At 46.6% G+C, this 13,191-nt stretch overlaps 1 protein-coding gene across 6 annotated transcripts in view; it reads right to left on the bottom strand.

Annotated features, from left to right (window-relative positions):
* RIMKLB (ribosomal modification protein rimK like family member B) overlaps positions 1-9,737 on the bottom strand; it is a 74,710-nt gene extending 64,973 nt beyond the window's left edge. For 5 of the 6 annotated variants that reach the window (XR_010916797.1, XR_010916799.1, XR_010916798.1 and 2 more), the window contains exons 1-3: positions 9,477-9,737; positions 8,013-8,522; positions 428-650 (exon numbers count right to left, since the gene is read on the bottom strand). Coding sequence is in view for 1 of the 6 variants with exons in the window: in XM_067531103.1 (XP_067387204.1) it covers positions 428-602 (175 nt within the window). In the remaining 5 variants the exon portion in view is untranslated. Of the gene's footprint in view, positions 1-427; positions 651-8,012; positions 8,523-9,476 lie in introns of those variants that run through there. The other variant, XM_067531104.1, reaches the window with a different exon arrangement.
* Between the last annotated feature and the right edge of the window lie 3,454 nt (positions 9,738-13,191).

The following is a 13,191-nucleotide window of genomic DNA, read 5'->3' as shown; positions in this document are numbered from 1 at the left end:
CATCAACTGACAAAGACCCCACAAAATTAAATGAAGTCAATTTTAACCCAGAGATCCTGGAGGTAGTTAACCTTGTATCAGTTCACTATCGTCTCCTGGAGAGAATCTCCTCATACAATAAGGCAGAGGTGACAAAGCATGACCATATGGCATAACATGGCTCTAAAACAGCCTTGTTCCCCTCATTCCACAGAGGGAAGGCAAAGCTTACCCAATTGTAGGTCTTGATTGATGGTGAAATCAATGATTTCTATTTGAGGATCAAGGAGCCGAGATCAGTGCATTTATGTAAGATATTAGTTTAGATTAAGTGTACTGATCCTGGTATACATACACTTCATCATCACAAGTTTAGCCACCCCTTTATTACAATCTCCATGTCAGATCCCCTCCCCGGCCCAAATTCCAATCTTGATTTCATCCTCACCCAGGTTTCCATGCTCAATGGTCAGTACCACTTCATCCATTACCAAGGCCCGAAAGTCTAGTTCCTCTTCACAGCACTTGGCCTTGAGTGCCCTCAGGATCTCCTGTTGAGGGTAGTCTTCTCTGATGCGACGATCTGTTAAGAACCACAGCCTGGGAGCAACTGAGCTGCACATCTTGTTTGACTAGTCTTGTAACCTCTGGGGTCTCCTTTCAATAGAACTCTAAGAGAGAAGATAAGAAATCAGAGTACAAAGGCTGCTGTCCCCATGCTTCCCACCACCCCTCAAACCTCTTCTCTGTACACACAGCTCTGTCCTCAGTCCAGAGGGAAGGGGGAAAAATGTATCTTTATAGCATTTCTTATCCAAAGATCTCAAGGATGCAATTAATGTCTGGTAAACATTAATTAAGTTTCGTATCTCCCTTATGAGGACATTCAGTGTTACCCCAATTTACTGATGGAAAAACTGAAGTATATGGAGATGGAGTAACCTGCCCAAGGTAATACACTGAGTCTATGGCAAATCAGGACTCAGGTCTGAGTCCCAGTTCTGTTCCTCATACATAGAAAATATCAGTGGATTCCAACCCACTCCCACAGTAACATTGTTAATGGAGATGATCCTGCCAGGTGATCAGTGAGACTGTATGGATTCGCAATGCTCCTGCTTCCCGTGCTTTCGATATATAGAGGACATAAGTATCTAGTGACCTTTTACCATCTGATAACATCATTAAAAACTGTAAAGCAATCAAAAAGACTGGTGTGCAGACTGAAAAATCCACTCCACTGGTATGTAAGAAACCTTCCCTGATGAATATGAGGAAGCATGAGGTAAGCAGCAGAATTCTGGAGAACCTGGACTTTCATTTGTTTAAAAATGAAGTTTTCTGTTTTCATGGTTGCCAAAAAGAGGAAACAAAAACTCTTCTGAATATGACCTGAAGTAGGCACTAACTACCCAAGGACTTGCCTACGCTGAGGCTTTCTCTGGTTACAGCCATCAGTGGCCAATGACTGGTAGAAATTCATAGTGTAGACAGACAAAGCTGCTCCTCAACACTTTCCTAAGTAGTAGGAGGATGAAATTAAAAATGGTCATTTTCATCTGCTATTTGGAACCATGTGGGCAGCAAGGAAACTATCAACAATCATATAAACATCACTCTATGGCTACTGCTTTGGAAACCTAGAAGCAGCATCAGGGTCAAGGACTGGAATTCTTCATGCAGGAAGAAAGGCAAAAACAGCTGCTGGAGGAGGGCAAGTAGGGGAGCACACCTGCCTCCTCAGGCAGACAAGACAATCATTCGGAAGTGTGAGAGGGAGCACTTTCTTCTTCCCGCAATGAAAAGGTTGGGGTTTTTTTTTGGTTTTTTTTTTTTGGGGGGGGGGGGGAGGAGGGACGGACACGGGGGGACAGGATTCAGGTTTTACACCTCTGGTGGCTAGAAGTCACAATACAAAAGTTCCAAAGCAGTGTCCCCAGCCTCTAGTAACAATAATTTCTCCTTCCAAGCAAAAGGTGGCAAGGGGCTTATCCCTGAGCCTTATTGACTGGTATTTCCCTAGCCCTGCCCTACTTCATCTTTCATATTAGCCTCTGGGAAGTAGGTTATGGTTTTCTTCTATTGCTAGCAGGTTACTGATGCTCTTCTGGCAACATACTTAATTAAGCACTGGAAGATATATAGTTCAGAAATACAGAATATAAGAAGCAAAGGAAAAGTCAAGTTCAGGTGGCTTCTAGTCAATTTATCCTCCTTACTGCTCCCTACAAACATCTCCTTACTATCGAGAGACAGAAACAGACCACCTACTGTCTCTCTCCTCAAAAGCATGGTATACCCATGAGAAGGACAGACCCATCTCATTTTAAATCCAGCCATGGAGCATTCAGTGCGTAAAGAATACAACAGACAGAAATATTTTGATTTTTAAGACCATGTCAATCAGAAGCCATTACAGATCCGCAGCATATTTTTCAAGGAGCTTGTCTATGCGAGGAAGTTAGCGCGCACTAACCTAGGGTGTGAATTTAAAGCGTATTTATTTCTCCCACACTAGCTCCCCGTGTGGACACTCTTACTGCACACTGAGGGGGGTCTACTCTAGAGAGTTTTGTCAACAAAAGCTGTGGAGGCGTACAGACAATGTTCCTTCCACCAACGTAACTCCCTTGCTATGCCAACATAAAACCACCTCAAGGAGAGGTGTAGGGATTATGTTGGCTCAGTTAGGAGGACAGTGTCAATATAGACACTGCGTCCCTGACATCCGCTGTGGGGCTTTCATTCTTATCTGTCACCATCCCACTGGAGCAATGAAATTGACAAGAAAGCCCCTTGGGAGAGCTGAGCAGCTGGACCCCGCTTCTAGCTGGGAGCAGGGCAAGAAGCCCAGGCAGCTGGTCTCCACTCCTCAGGGGCGAGAAGGCTCAGGTGGCTTTCCCCTGTGAATAGGGAGGGGGGAAGCCCCAGGCAGCTACTGGCGGGAACGGGAAGGGAAGAAGCCCAGGGCTGGCTCCCAGCAGGAAATGGGGGAGACCAGCCCACTGGGAGCCCAGATGCAGGAAGCTGAGACTGGGCTCTCAGCTAGGTGGAAGTGCTCCTGGTGAGGACATACTCCATCGACCCAAGGAGGATAGTGTCACCACAGTCATTACTGACCTATGTTAGATCAAATTATTTTTCCGGTGTAGACAAGGCCTAAGAGTGCCTTCAGGCAGTTTAGCTTAGTACACTTCCAAACTGCATTATGCTAACAAACACAATGGCACTCTGTGCACAATGAGAGTGTCCACATAGCAAGTTAGTATGGAGTACCTAATGCACACGAGCTACTTCAGGCTTTTTCCCTATGTAGACAAGCCCTATGTCTCATCCTCTTGCCCCAATGTCAAAACCAGTGTAAAGTATTCTCTCACTTGTGCATGTTTACGACTCCTTGTCACCAATGTGCCTCTTAGCTACTCTGCCAAGAGGAATTGCTTCTCTGCACTTATCCTTTGTCAAATCTCTTTTTCCCAACCTAACACCACTTCCAACCTTGAAAGTTGCAGAGACTCTGCCATCTCTTTCCTGATTATTTCAGCTCTTCCTTTCTCGGGAGCAAGCATGAGGCTGGCAAAGAAAAAAAAACCCTAAGAAGCTTCTTTCCTCCCCTCTGGCTCTTTTTTATATTACATGCTTTCATGAGGAGCTGCAGCATGACCAGGGAAAGATAAAAGCCATCCAGATACTGTCACCTACATATTAAGATGATGTACACATCAGAAATGCGTTAGACAGGTATAGTTTGCAGTGTTGTTTACATAGCTATATAGATCAGCCTTCCTAGGAACAATACTTTCTCCTTCTGTAGTATCTTTTATCTGAGGATCTCAACATGGTTTCTAAAATTTATAAACATTAACATTCATGTCCTTGTAAGGCAGACAGGAAAAAGCCTCACTTTACTGACTGAGACAGAGCTTAACTGACTTGCCTAAGGCCAGGATGCAAGTCACTAGCAGAGATGGGAACAGAACCTAGAAATCCTAGTCCTCTGCTCTCCTAGTACTATGCCACACAATCACAACCTCTTTAAAATGCTAAATCTGCCATGCAGGGTATAAAGTTGTCCTATCACCATTACTTTAGCATTCTGACCAGGAAGACAGACAGACAATTCAGCTTCAAGCTCTCATTAAAATTCTTCACTCAGTCAAACTTAAAGTTATTAGGGATGCACTGAAAAATTACAATTTGGTCTATCATCTCAAGAGTCCTGCCCATATTCTCAAGAATATTCTTTCCGAGGAAAATGTGCCTCTCAGGGCTACACTTAAAAAGCTGCAGTGGCACCAATGCAGCTACACTGCTGTAGCTCTTCAGTGAAGGCACTACCTACACCAATGGGAGGGCTTCTCCCATCAATGTAGGTAAGCCACCTCCCTGAGAGGTGGTAGCTATGTTGACGGGAGAAACCTTCCCATCCCCACAGCACGAAAATCCACTACCCTGAGCAACGCAGTTATACTGACATAAGTTGCTAGTGTAGATTCAGACAGCTGCACACAGCATCAGCTTTTAAGTAGAATGTGCTTTCCAAAATTCCTCCCTGGAAACTAGCCCCACCCACGCTGATCTAACAGACATAGACTGAGACAATGCTGGGTGTGTGTTAAACACTTCCCGCAGTGTGTATGGGAGTACCAAGTCCAAAATATGCATGCATGAGGGGGAAGGGGAAGCAGGAGATGTTTAAACATCTTCAGAGATTAGAAGTGGCTGAAAAGCCTTTGCATGGAAAGCCACAATGGCTAAACTGGGAACAATCTCTCAGCAGATGCTCAACCCACTTACAGGATCAAAAGTGACAACAAAAAACCTGTCAAGGATTTAACTACACAAAACAGACAAGGAGGAGACATAGGAAGGGTGGGGCTGGGGATGGATTGCTGCCTCAATAAAATCAAACAGCTAACAGAGTGTGTCCGTTTGTAAGAGCGCTGCTGCAAAACTGCAGATATCCACAGACCATGCTTGTGAATTGGATGTGGATACAAACTGCATATCCACGCAGGGCTCTATCAGTTAGACAATCCCTACAATCACAGATTTCATCTATTTCAGACAGATTAAATCAGCCACAAACCCTCAGCGATTTGATTATGGATGGAATGGAAGTGCCATCTCAACTTTTAGCTCTAGCACTGCAGTACTGCTGATGCTAGGTTTCTTTCTAGCATCTCCACACCAGCTTCTTTTCCCTTCATGTGTAGCCTTCCTGAGGGTACGTCTACACCAGACTAAAGGACCTGCGGCTATGTCATGGGATGTTTAAACATATCCTGATTGTCATCTCATTCCCTGCAATATTCTAGTGGAACACACCTATTCTGCCTTAAATCATATAAGGGTTTATTCACTAAGCATGAAGGGAAAGCAGGCCGATCAAATTGGCTGTCTTTAGAGGCCTAGTAACCTGAAGTCGTCTTTTTACGCTCAGAACAGGGACAGCAAAAGCTTCCTACTCCCACCAATGCACCCCTGCATTGCATGTAAGGAACTACCTCCAGGGGAGTTCAATCTCCATGGACCACTCATTCCTCCTTTCCCAGCTTGTGACAGCCAACAAAAGGCACAACTGTGGTGGTCTATTTTTTTCTTTTTTTTTTGATATGAAGAGTTTTCCTATAGAAGATGAACTGAGAATCCAACAACTGATTTTATATGGTGCAAACTGAAAAACTGTCAAAATAGTAACTCCTTTAGGCATTATTGACAAATGGCTGAATTAGAATCAATTGTCTAGTGTACTAGTGTACATTGTTCCCTAGCCCTTTTCCTCCAAGTGCCACTGTCACAAGAGTCTGCTGTATTTTAAAAAAACAAAAACACACACACTTAATTTCTTCCCTGCAGGGATGCTGAATGAAATTCCAGATGTTTCACAACATTAGGACTCCGTGTCATTTAGCCATCTCAATTGTCTGGCTTGTGATCTGCAGTTATGGTATGTTCCCACTACCTACAAAAAGATCTGGGGCATAAGATGTTGTAGAAGACTCTCGCACATTAACCTTCTTCTAGCCTTTAGGTTAGATCCTGGTCTCTGTTACATCATGATGTATCCAAACAAATCAAGAGTTACTAACCAGAGAGCAGAATCTAATCTTATTTTAATAGCTCTCTAGCTCTTTGATCCCTGCCAGCTCAGATTTTGGTGATATAATGGTAGTCAAACATTATTCTATGGGCGGAAAAAAATCTAATCATCCCAAGGAGGTGATCAGGAAAAAGATCCCCACTCACCATTCTTCACTATGTACAGCACTGCACTCTCATTTATGATTTGTAACAAAGCACCTATCCTGAATGCTCTCTTTGGTACATTATTGGGAGTGGAAGGGTATTTTACTTTCTTTAAAATCATCATGAATTAGCTGATGCTGGACTATACTTTAAACAGAACAAGTGCCTGTTTCATTATGACAATTTCTGCAACTTTATTTTGGAGGCTACACCTCAAGACAGTGGGATCAATAGCTACAAGACTGGTAAAGGACCTTTGAGAGATTGTCATAAATTGCAATAAAGAAGATGGCTAGCCCATGACTGATCAGAATTATTATGGCAATGCCAGAGATGAGATAGGTGGGAGAGTTAAAGTGTCATCCATCCATCATACATTGCTGGGAAAGACTCTGGATGAATTTTTCAATCAATGTGCAAGGGGAGCAGACCATATTATGGAACCAGAACTGCTCCTTATGTCATGCTGAAAATAGATCATCAAAAACCATTTTAAACTGATGTACAAAAAGCTACTAATTCTAACTTATGTGCATAAATACCAAGGCAATCAGCATCTAAGAAAAAACTTACAGAAATATTTATGCATTAAGAATATATCCAATAGGAGAAAAAGACACAGATAAAGACTTACTCAAAATAAAGTTTTTGACCATTTATTATATTACTTAAAAATAAAATCAAAACAAATGCAACCCTCTTTCCTGTCACCACAGCTCAACAGCAATGCCCAGGGTCCACCTGAAGTAGTAGAGTCCCTTTATTACAGAAATAAGAATTAGTTCCAGTTTTATAAGAACATCATGTACAAACATGACTGCTTCATGGTTTTCATAGAGAACAAAAGACTACAAAAAACCTGGAATCAAAAAACTAAAATAAAGGCCGGCGGTATCCTGAACAGCAGCAATGTGATCTGTCCATCACTCCTGCATGTCATCTGCCCTCCCCAAAGACACATTATACACTTTAAAATCTCTGCAGGCAGGTGAATCCAAAGCACAGCTCCTTGAAAGCATACGCACTGTATTCACACACTCCTCTTCCCCACCCCACTTTGATATTTGTAGACCACTGCAATCAAGGGAGCAAGGAATATATTAAGTGTGGAAAACAGACTGCAGAAGAGTAAAAAAAAAAAAAAAAACATCTTCTTTCTTCACCTTCTTCCAATTCCTTCCCAGTATGACAGGCAAATATTCAATTGGATCCTCCCACTGAATTCCTTACTAATTTTATCTACTCAATCTCCTCCTTTCAACTGAAAAGTAATTTTAAAGATACCAGCAGCCCTTCTCCCACAATCCCCCTCAGACACAGACATCCCTGCCCCCCTTCTTTCCTCATCTCTCCAGGTTTGCAAGTAAGCGACAACATTCTTTACCCATACACCCCAGTTCCTGATCTCTAGTGAGGAATCTATTCTCTTGCCTCCTAACCTTACAAAGCTGATATTGGTCAACATTAACTCTCCCCCCACCATTTGATCTATAAACATGTTACATCTATCTCCTTTCTCTCACAGACTCATGGATATTACACCCTCTCTAGTGTATGCATAATGTATAAATTCCCCATTGCTTTCTCTGAGGACAGCATGCCTCTGTCCTTACTCCCCTGCAGAGTGGGTATGTGATATAAACCCCCCTTTCCCGATTCGTGTGTGTACACAGCCACTTCTCTCAGTTCCCTTCCCCCACCCTTCGCTCAATCTATGCATGCCTCTCTTGTAGCAGTGGGGGAGGGGAAAAGAACATTGAATGAATGAATGTAGTATGACTTACCAGAGGTTTAGGAAGCAGGGGGTAGGAGATGAAGGGAAGTCAAAGATGGGTGCTTCTTTCAGTGCCCCCAGGGACTGGTGCTTCAGTCCTGGCTCTCCTTATGAGGTGAAGGCTTGCTGATACCCCTTTCCTTGAGAAGAGGGTGCTAATTAAGTCCTCTCAGCGCCTCTCTGATCTGCACTCCAAGAGAGGAGCAGTGTCCTGCCGGAGCCCCCCAAGGCCAGGAAAGGAGCGGTGAGGATTATGTTCTCCTGGTACTACAATGGGTGATGCCTTTTGTGGTGCCCCAGGGACCAAGGTGTGTTTCGGAAGGGGGTGGGGGTATTAAAAGTGATTCCCAGCTCCTCCCCCCCCTCCCCCAGGAGAGGAGGGTGGGAGAAGAGAAGTGAGGATATCGATGAAGAAGAGCTGTGGCTGTGTGCGCAAAATAGATTCAATCCAACAAGCCCCTCGTGTCTCTGCTTCCTCAGAACTGAACCCCTAATTGTGTGAGCCTGGAATCACCAACACCTAGGGAAAGAAAGATGTATTAGACATAAAAAACCCGAACCTAATAAAGAGGAAATTAAACTGCAACCTGGAGAAAAGAGAATGGTAGACACAAGACACTAAGAAAAAACAGAGCAAAAATCAGATGGATATAATTTGGGGGCACTGGCTTTAAATAAGATACAATAATTTACATAAAATATATTATCTGCCTAGAAATCAGAGGTCTTTTAAAAAGGAAACAAATGAGATTACACGTGGGTAATGTGTTTAAAGACAAATAAGTCAATAGCTATATCTTAATACAGAGAGAAAATTCTATGCTTTAAAACAAGAAAATCGTATTCCACGCATTTAAGTGTCGCATTTTGAACCCAATCCAGACAAAAATTACATTAATAGAACTATGTTTAAGGTCAGAAGCATGCTCCTGTGAATGAAATCACAACCTCCGAAAGCCCAGTGGTTTCTAGACAGAAGCAAATGACCAAAAGATAAAATCCATTTCTAAAAGATGTTTGATTACATGATGTAATGAATTTAACGTACAGCACTTTGATCATCCTTGGCATTATATATCATACGTGTGTGATCAGAGAAGTTAACAATATATAATTATCCTTTTACAAATCAAAAAGGCAACAAAAGAGAAAAAGAAACCCAGTTAAAAGGGTTTTATGAGATTACCTGATACATACGTAAAAACAGATATTAAAACCATACACAACCACTCCCCCAGATTTTGCACATCTTTATGTACAGAAAGGTTTTAATATCTGTTTACACGATGATGCATGTGAGTACACACAGACGCGAGAAAGCATGAGTGTGTAAATGCAGATATTAAAGTATACATATAAATAAATACCACACAGATACAGCATTGTCACAGCAGACCTGAGTCTGGGGTGGAAGACACAGCACGATTTCAAATTCAAGCCAGAAGAAACGTGTTTTTTTGTTTAAATCACAAACCTGGCTGCTGCTTCGGTCTTCCCAGGCAGGATTGTGTGTGATGGTGGGAAAGTTGGGGATGGAGGGTTTAAAATGCTCCCTTTCTCCGCCAGGGACAGTGTAAAAGACACATAGGGGAATCCACTAACCCAGTGGAAACCAGAGGATGGGGAGAAAAGAGGGAGAATCCCGAAGAAATTAGCCACTAATTACCCCCACCCACAGGGAAAGTGGCTCCCTTTCGGGCCCCCAGCAACAACCCCCCACAGCAGCCCCCCACAGCATTCATACCAATCAGGGCAGCTAATCCACCCCCCAAACGCCCCCCATCTGGTGAGCCGTTGAGCTCCCCACCCCCTTGGCCTTCACACCCGCTAAAACCCGGCTGAAAATAATAACCGTCCCCCCCCCTCCCCCCGCAAGGTCCCCACCGGCCAAGCCCGCGCTCCAGGCTGGGGGGGGGGAGGGTGGCGGCGGGGCTGGGCTGCTGGAGGGGGCCCAGTGGAGTCTCGCGCCCGTCCCCCCCCCCGCGCCTGCGAGCAGGGGGTCGCTCGGCTGCGCTGGAAAAAAGGGGGTGACGCTCGCCCCTGGCCCCGGCCCCCGCCGGCTGACGGGCAGAGGAGGCAGCCCGGCCCGGCCCCGCTGCGCTGTTCCCCCGCTGCGCCCTCCCCTCCCCCTGCTGCGGATGCGCCAGCCGCAGAGCCGCCGCCGCCTCCTGCGCTCGCTATCGCCTGACTGAGCCGGCCCCACACCCACAGCGCAGCCGACAGCCAGCCCGGGGCCAGGGGAGTGCGCCGGCAGCGCGCGAGGCGCCGAACGCTAACAGCCTACGAAAGCGGAGGGGGGGGGGAAGGGGGCGCGCGCGCGTGGCTCAGGCGGGCAGGGGCTCGAGGAGGGCGGCCGGGCGAGCACGCGCACGAGACAGAATTCCCCCCCTCCTTCCGAGCAGGAGCTCGCGCTGGCCGCCTCAGCTTGCGCGAGCCGCGCAGAGGCCGGAGGCCCGCCCCCCCTTCTCCAGCCCGCATTGCCTCACACAGGCTGGCGCGCGCGCGGGGCGGCCCGCGCCAAAGTGCGCCTGGGCAACAGAACGGGGGGGGCAGTAACCGCCAGTCACTCTGTGCCGTTCCCTCTCCCGCCCCGCCCCCCCACCAGCTTGAAACCCACACTGGTAGCCCCGTGTGGTGAGTGGCCACCCCGCCTGTCTGTTGCAGGCTTGAGCCTGTGTGACATGCCCTGCACATGTGGGACACACCTGGCCCGACTCAACACAAACGCGTGGCTGAGGTGCGCTTCTTGCCCTCTGCCTGTGTGACACGCTGACCCACTGCCCTGTGTGTTTGGCACACTCAGCCTGTCTGGCCAAGACGAGTGTGAGACCGCTGCCCTGCACTGCTGACTGTGTGACATACACAGGCACCTTTACCCTGGGTGTGTGAGTGAAACGCACAATATACCTGCTGCCACATCCCCACCCGCCATGTTTGACACAACCAGCACACAGACTAGGCTGCCTCAGCCCTCCTGGCTGTCATGAGTGTGACACACAGATGTCCGTCCCCCATGTGTCTGACACGGTAACACTGTTGGCCATAAACGCTTGTGACACCTCCCCAACACACCAGCCAACCGCTTACCCACTGTGATACACCTGTCATGCTTCCCCTCCCACCCACACTTGTGATAACCTAATTGACCATCCACCCGATACCCACAACATATGCCACACACCTAACATACTGACTGCCCCAACCCATGTCCCCAGATGTGAACACACAAGACATTCTTTGCCATCACATGACACATCTTACGTATCAACTGTACTTTGTCCCCATGAATGCTGCAGTCTCAATAGCGCCAACCTATACTCCCAATATGCTGTCCCATGCCCATATATACAAATGTAAGATCCCTAACTAATATCTTTTACCCCATGTGTGATGCATCCAATACACACATGCTAACCTTCATTCCCTTACATGTGTGATATGCCCAAAACACTAGCTGTCCCATGTTGTCTCGCATCTGAAACAGCCAATGCACTGTCTGCACTGCATCACAATGAATATGACACAGATACACTTAACTGGCCAGTCATGTCAACCTTCCTACCAATCTACCTTTGGATACCCTTGCATGTGACACATCCAGATGGCTGCCGTTCATCACCACACATCTGATACACCCAATTTACCGCCTCTTTGCTCTCATGTGTGACATTCCCAATCTACCAGTCTGCATGTGTAACTGTACTCTCAACTTGTGCCTTCTGAGATACACCCAATCACTATCTTGTGCCACCAAAGACGTGACACATCTAATCTGCCACCTCTAGCATTCACAAATGTGACGTACCTACCTCACTGCCTTGTCCCCAATGTGATTCACCCAACTAGCCACATTGCCATGCATGTAACACATCCAATCTGCTTCTCTCCACTTCCCAAGCATGTGACAGACCCATCTCAAAAAAGTGCCCTGCTCTTCCACATGAATGACAGATGCTATCTATGTTCCCATGCATAAAAAGCCCATTCCACCTACCATCACCACATATGACAAACTCAGAGCCATTCCAGCTGTGAATCCTGCAGCTGCAGGGATCACCATGTATCATGCAAACTCCATGCACAAGACCCAACGTACTTTGTGGCACAATGTGCTCAATTTCTGCAGCAGCAACCCCCAAATTCTCTGGCCGAAGCCCCTAAACTCTGCTGCAATGCTAATTTATTTTACTACCATTTATTCCTAGCCCCTCTCCTTCTGCCGTGCTTCCCTTGGGCCACAACTATGGCTCATAGTTAAAAATACTCACTGATGTAAACATCTGATTATTTCCAACAGTGACTTTTTTTTTTAGGATGTTTGTTTGCTGGGCTCTCCAGGCAACCTGGCTCCACTCCCCAGGCCTCAGCTCCCAGGCTGTTGTCCATGCAGTCTGACTCAGAACCTCCTTCCTAATGTGTGCCATGGAAGAGGGGAGCTTCGCTGACTTCAGTGGCCTATCTCCCTAGTTGCCCAGGCCTCATCTGAAGCACTGTTTCCAGACAGCCCAGGTTGCCTGTCTACAATCCGTGGCCCCACAAAGTTGCGGAGCCTCCTCGTCAACCTCCTCCTAGCCCTGGCCAAAGTGGCCATCTACAAGACCAGGGAGAGGAGGTTGGCTGGGGGGGTGCTCTGCAACTGTGGGGCCTGCTTCCGTTCCTCTGTCCTTTCGTGCATCCAGGCAGAATTCCTCTGGGTAGCGTCCGCTGGCTCCCTTGACACCTTCCGGGAGCAGTGGGCACTGTCCGGGGTTCTCTGCTCGGTGTCCCCTTTTGGTTCCCTTCATTTAAACCTGTGACCCCCACGCCCGCTCCTTTTTTCACTTAGTTGTCCCATGCACTTAGTTGTGTCCTGGGTCCAGTGACTCCTCCCCTTCAAGGGGCGGGGCCTTTAGCAGTGGGCGGGCGCTCCCGGGTTACAAATAGTACACTTCCAGCTTCCCCTGCTCCATGGCTGCAAGTTGGATGCCAGTTCTGTCTCCATGGCACCCTGCTGCCTTACTCCACGTAGCAGTGCAGGAAAATGTATTATATAATCCATTTAATTCGCTGCTGTGTGTGGAAAGCTAAAGAACAAAAGACAGCTGCATACAAGTCTCAGCAGGGTAGGGAGACAAACAACAACAAAAATGCTGGGCACTTGACTACAACAAAATGGCCAATTATGTGACAAAATTGCTGAGTTCTGTAGA

Source organism: Emydura macquarii, unplaced genomic scaffold, assembly GCF_026122565.2.
Source record: "Emydura macquarii macquarii isolate MOO-44397 ecotype Brisbane River unplaced genomic scaffold, CSIRO-AGI_Emac_v2 contig_3122, whole genome shotgun sequence".
Lineage (NCBI taxonomy): Eukaryota > Metazoa > Chordata > Testudines > Chelidae > Emydura > Emydura macquarii.
This window is presented reverse-complemented; position numbering and strand designations above follow the sequence as displayed.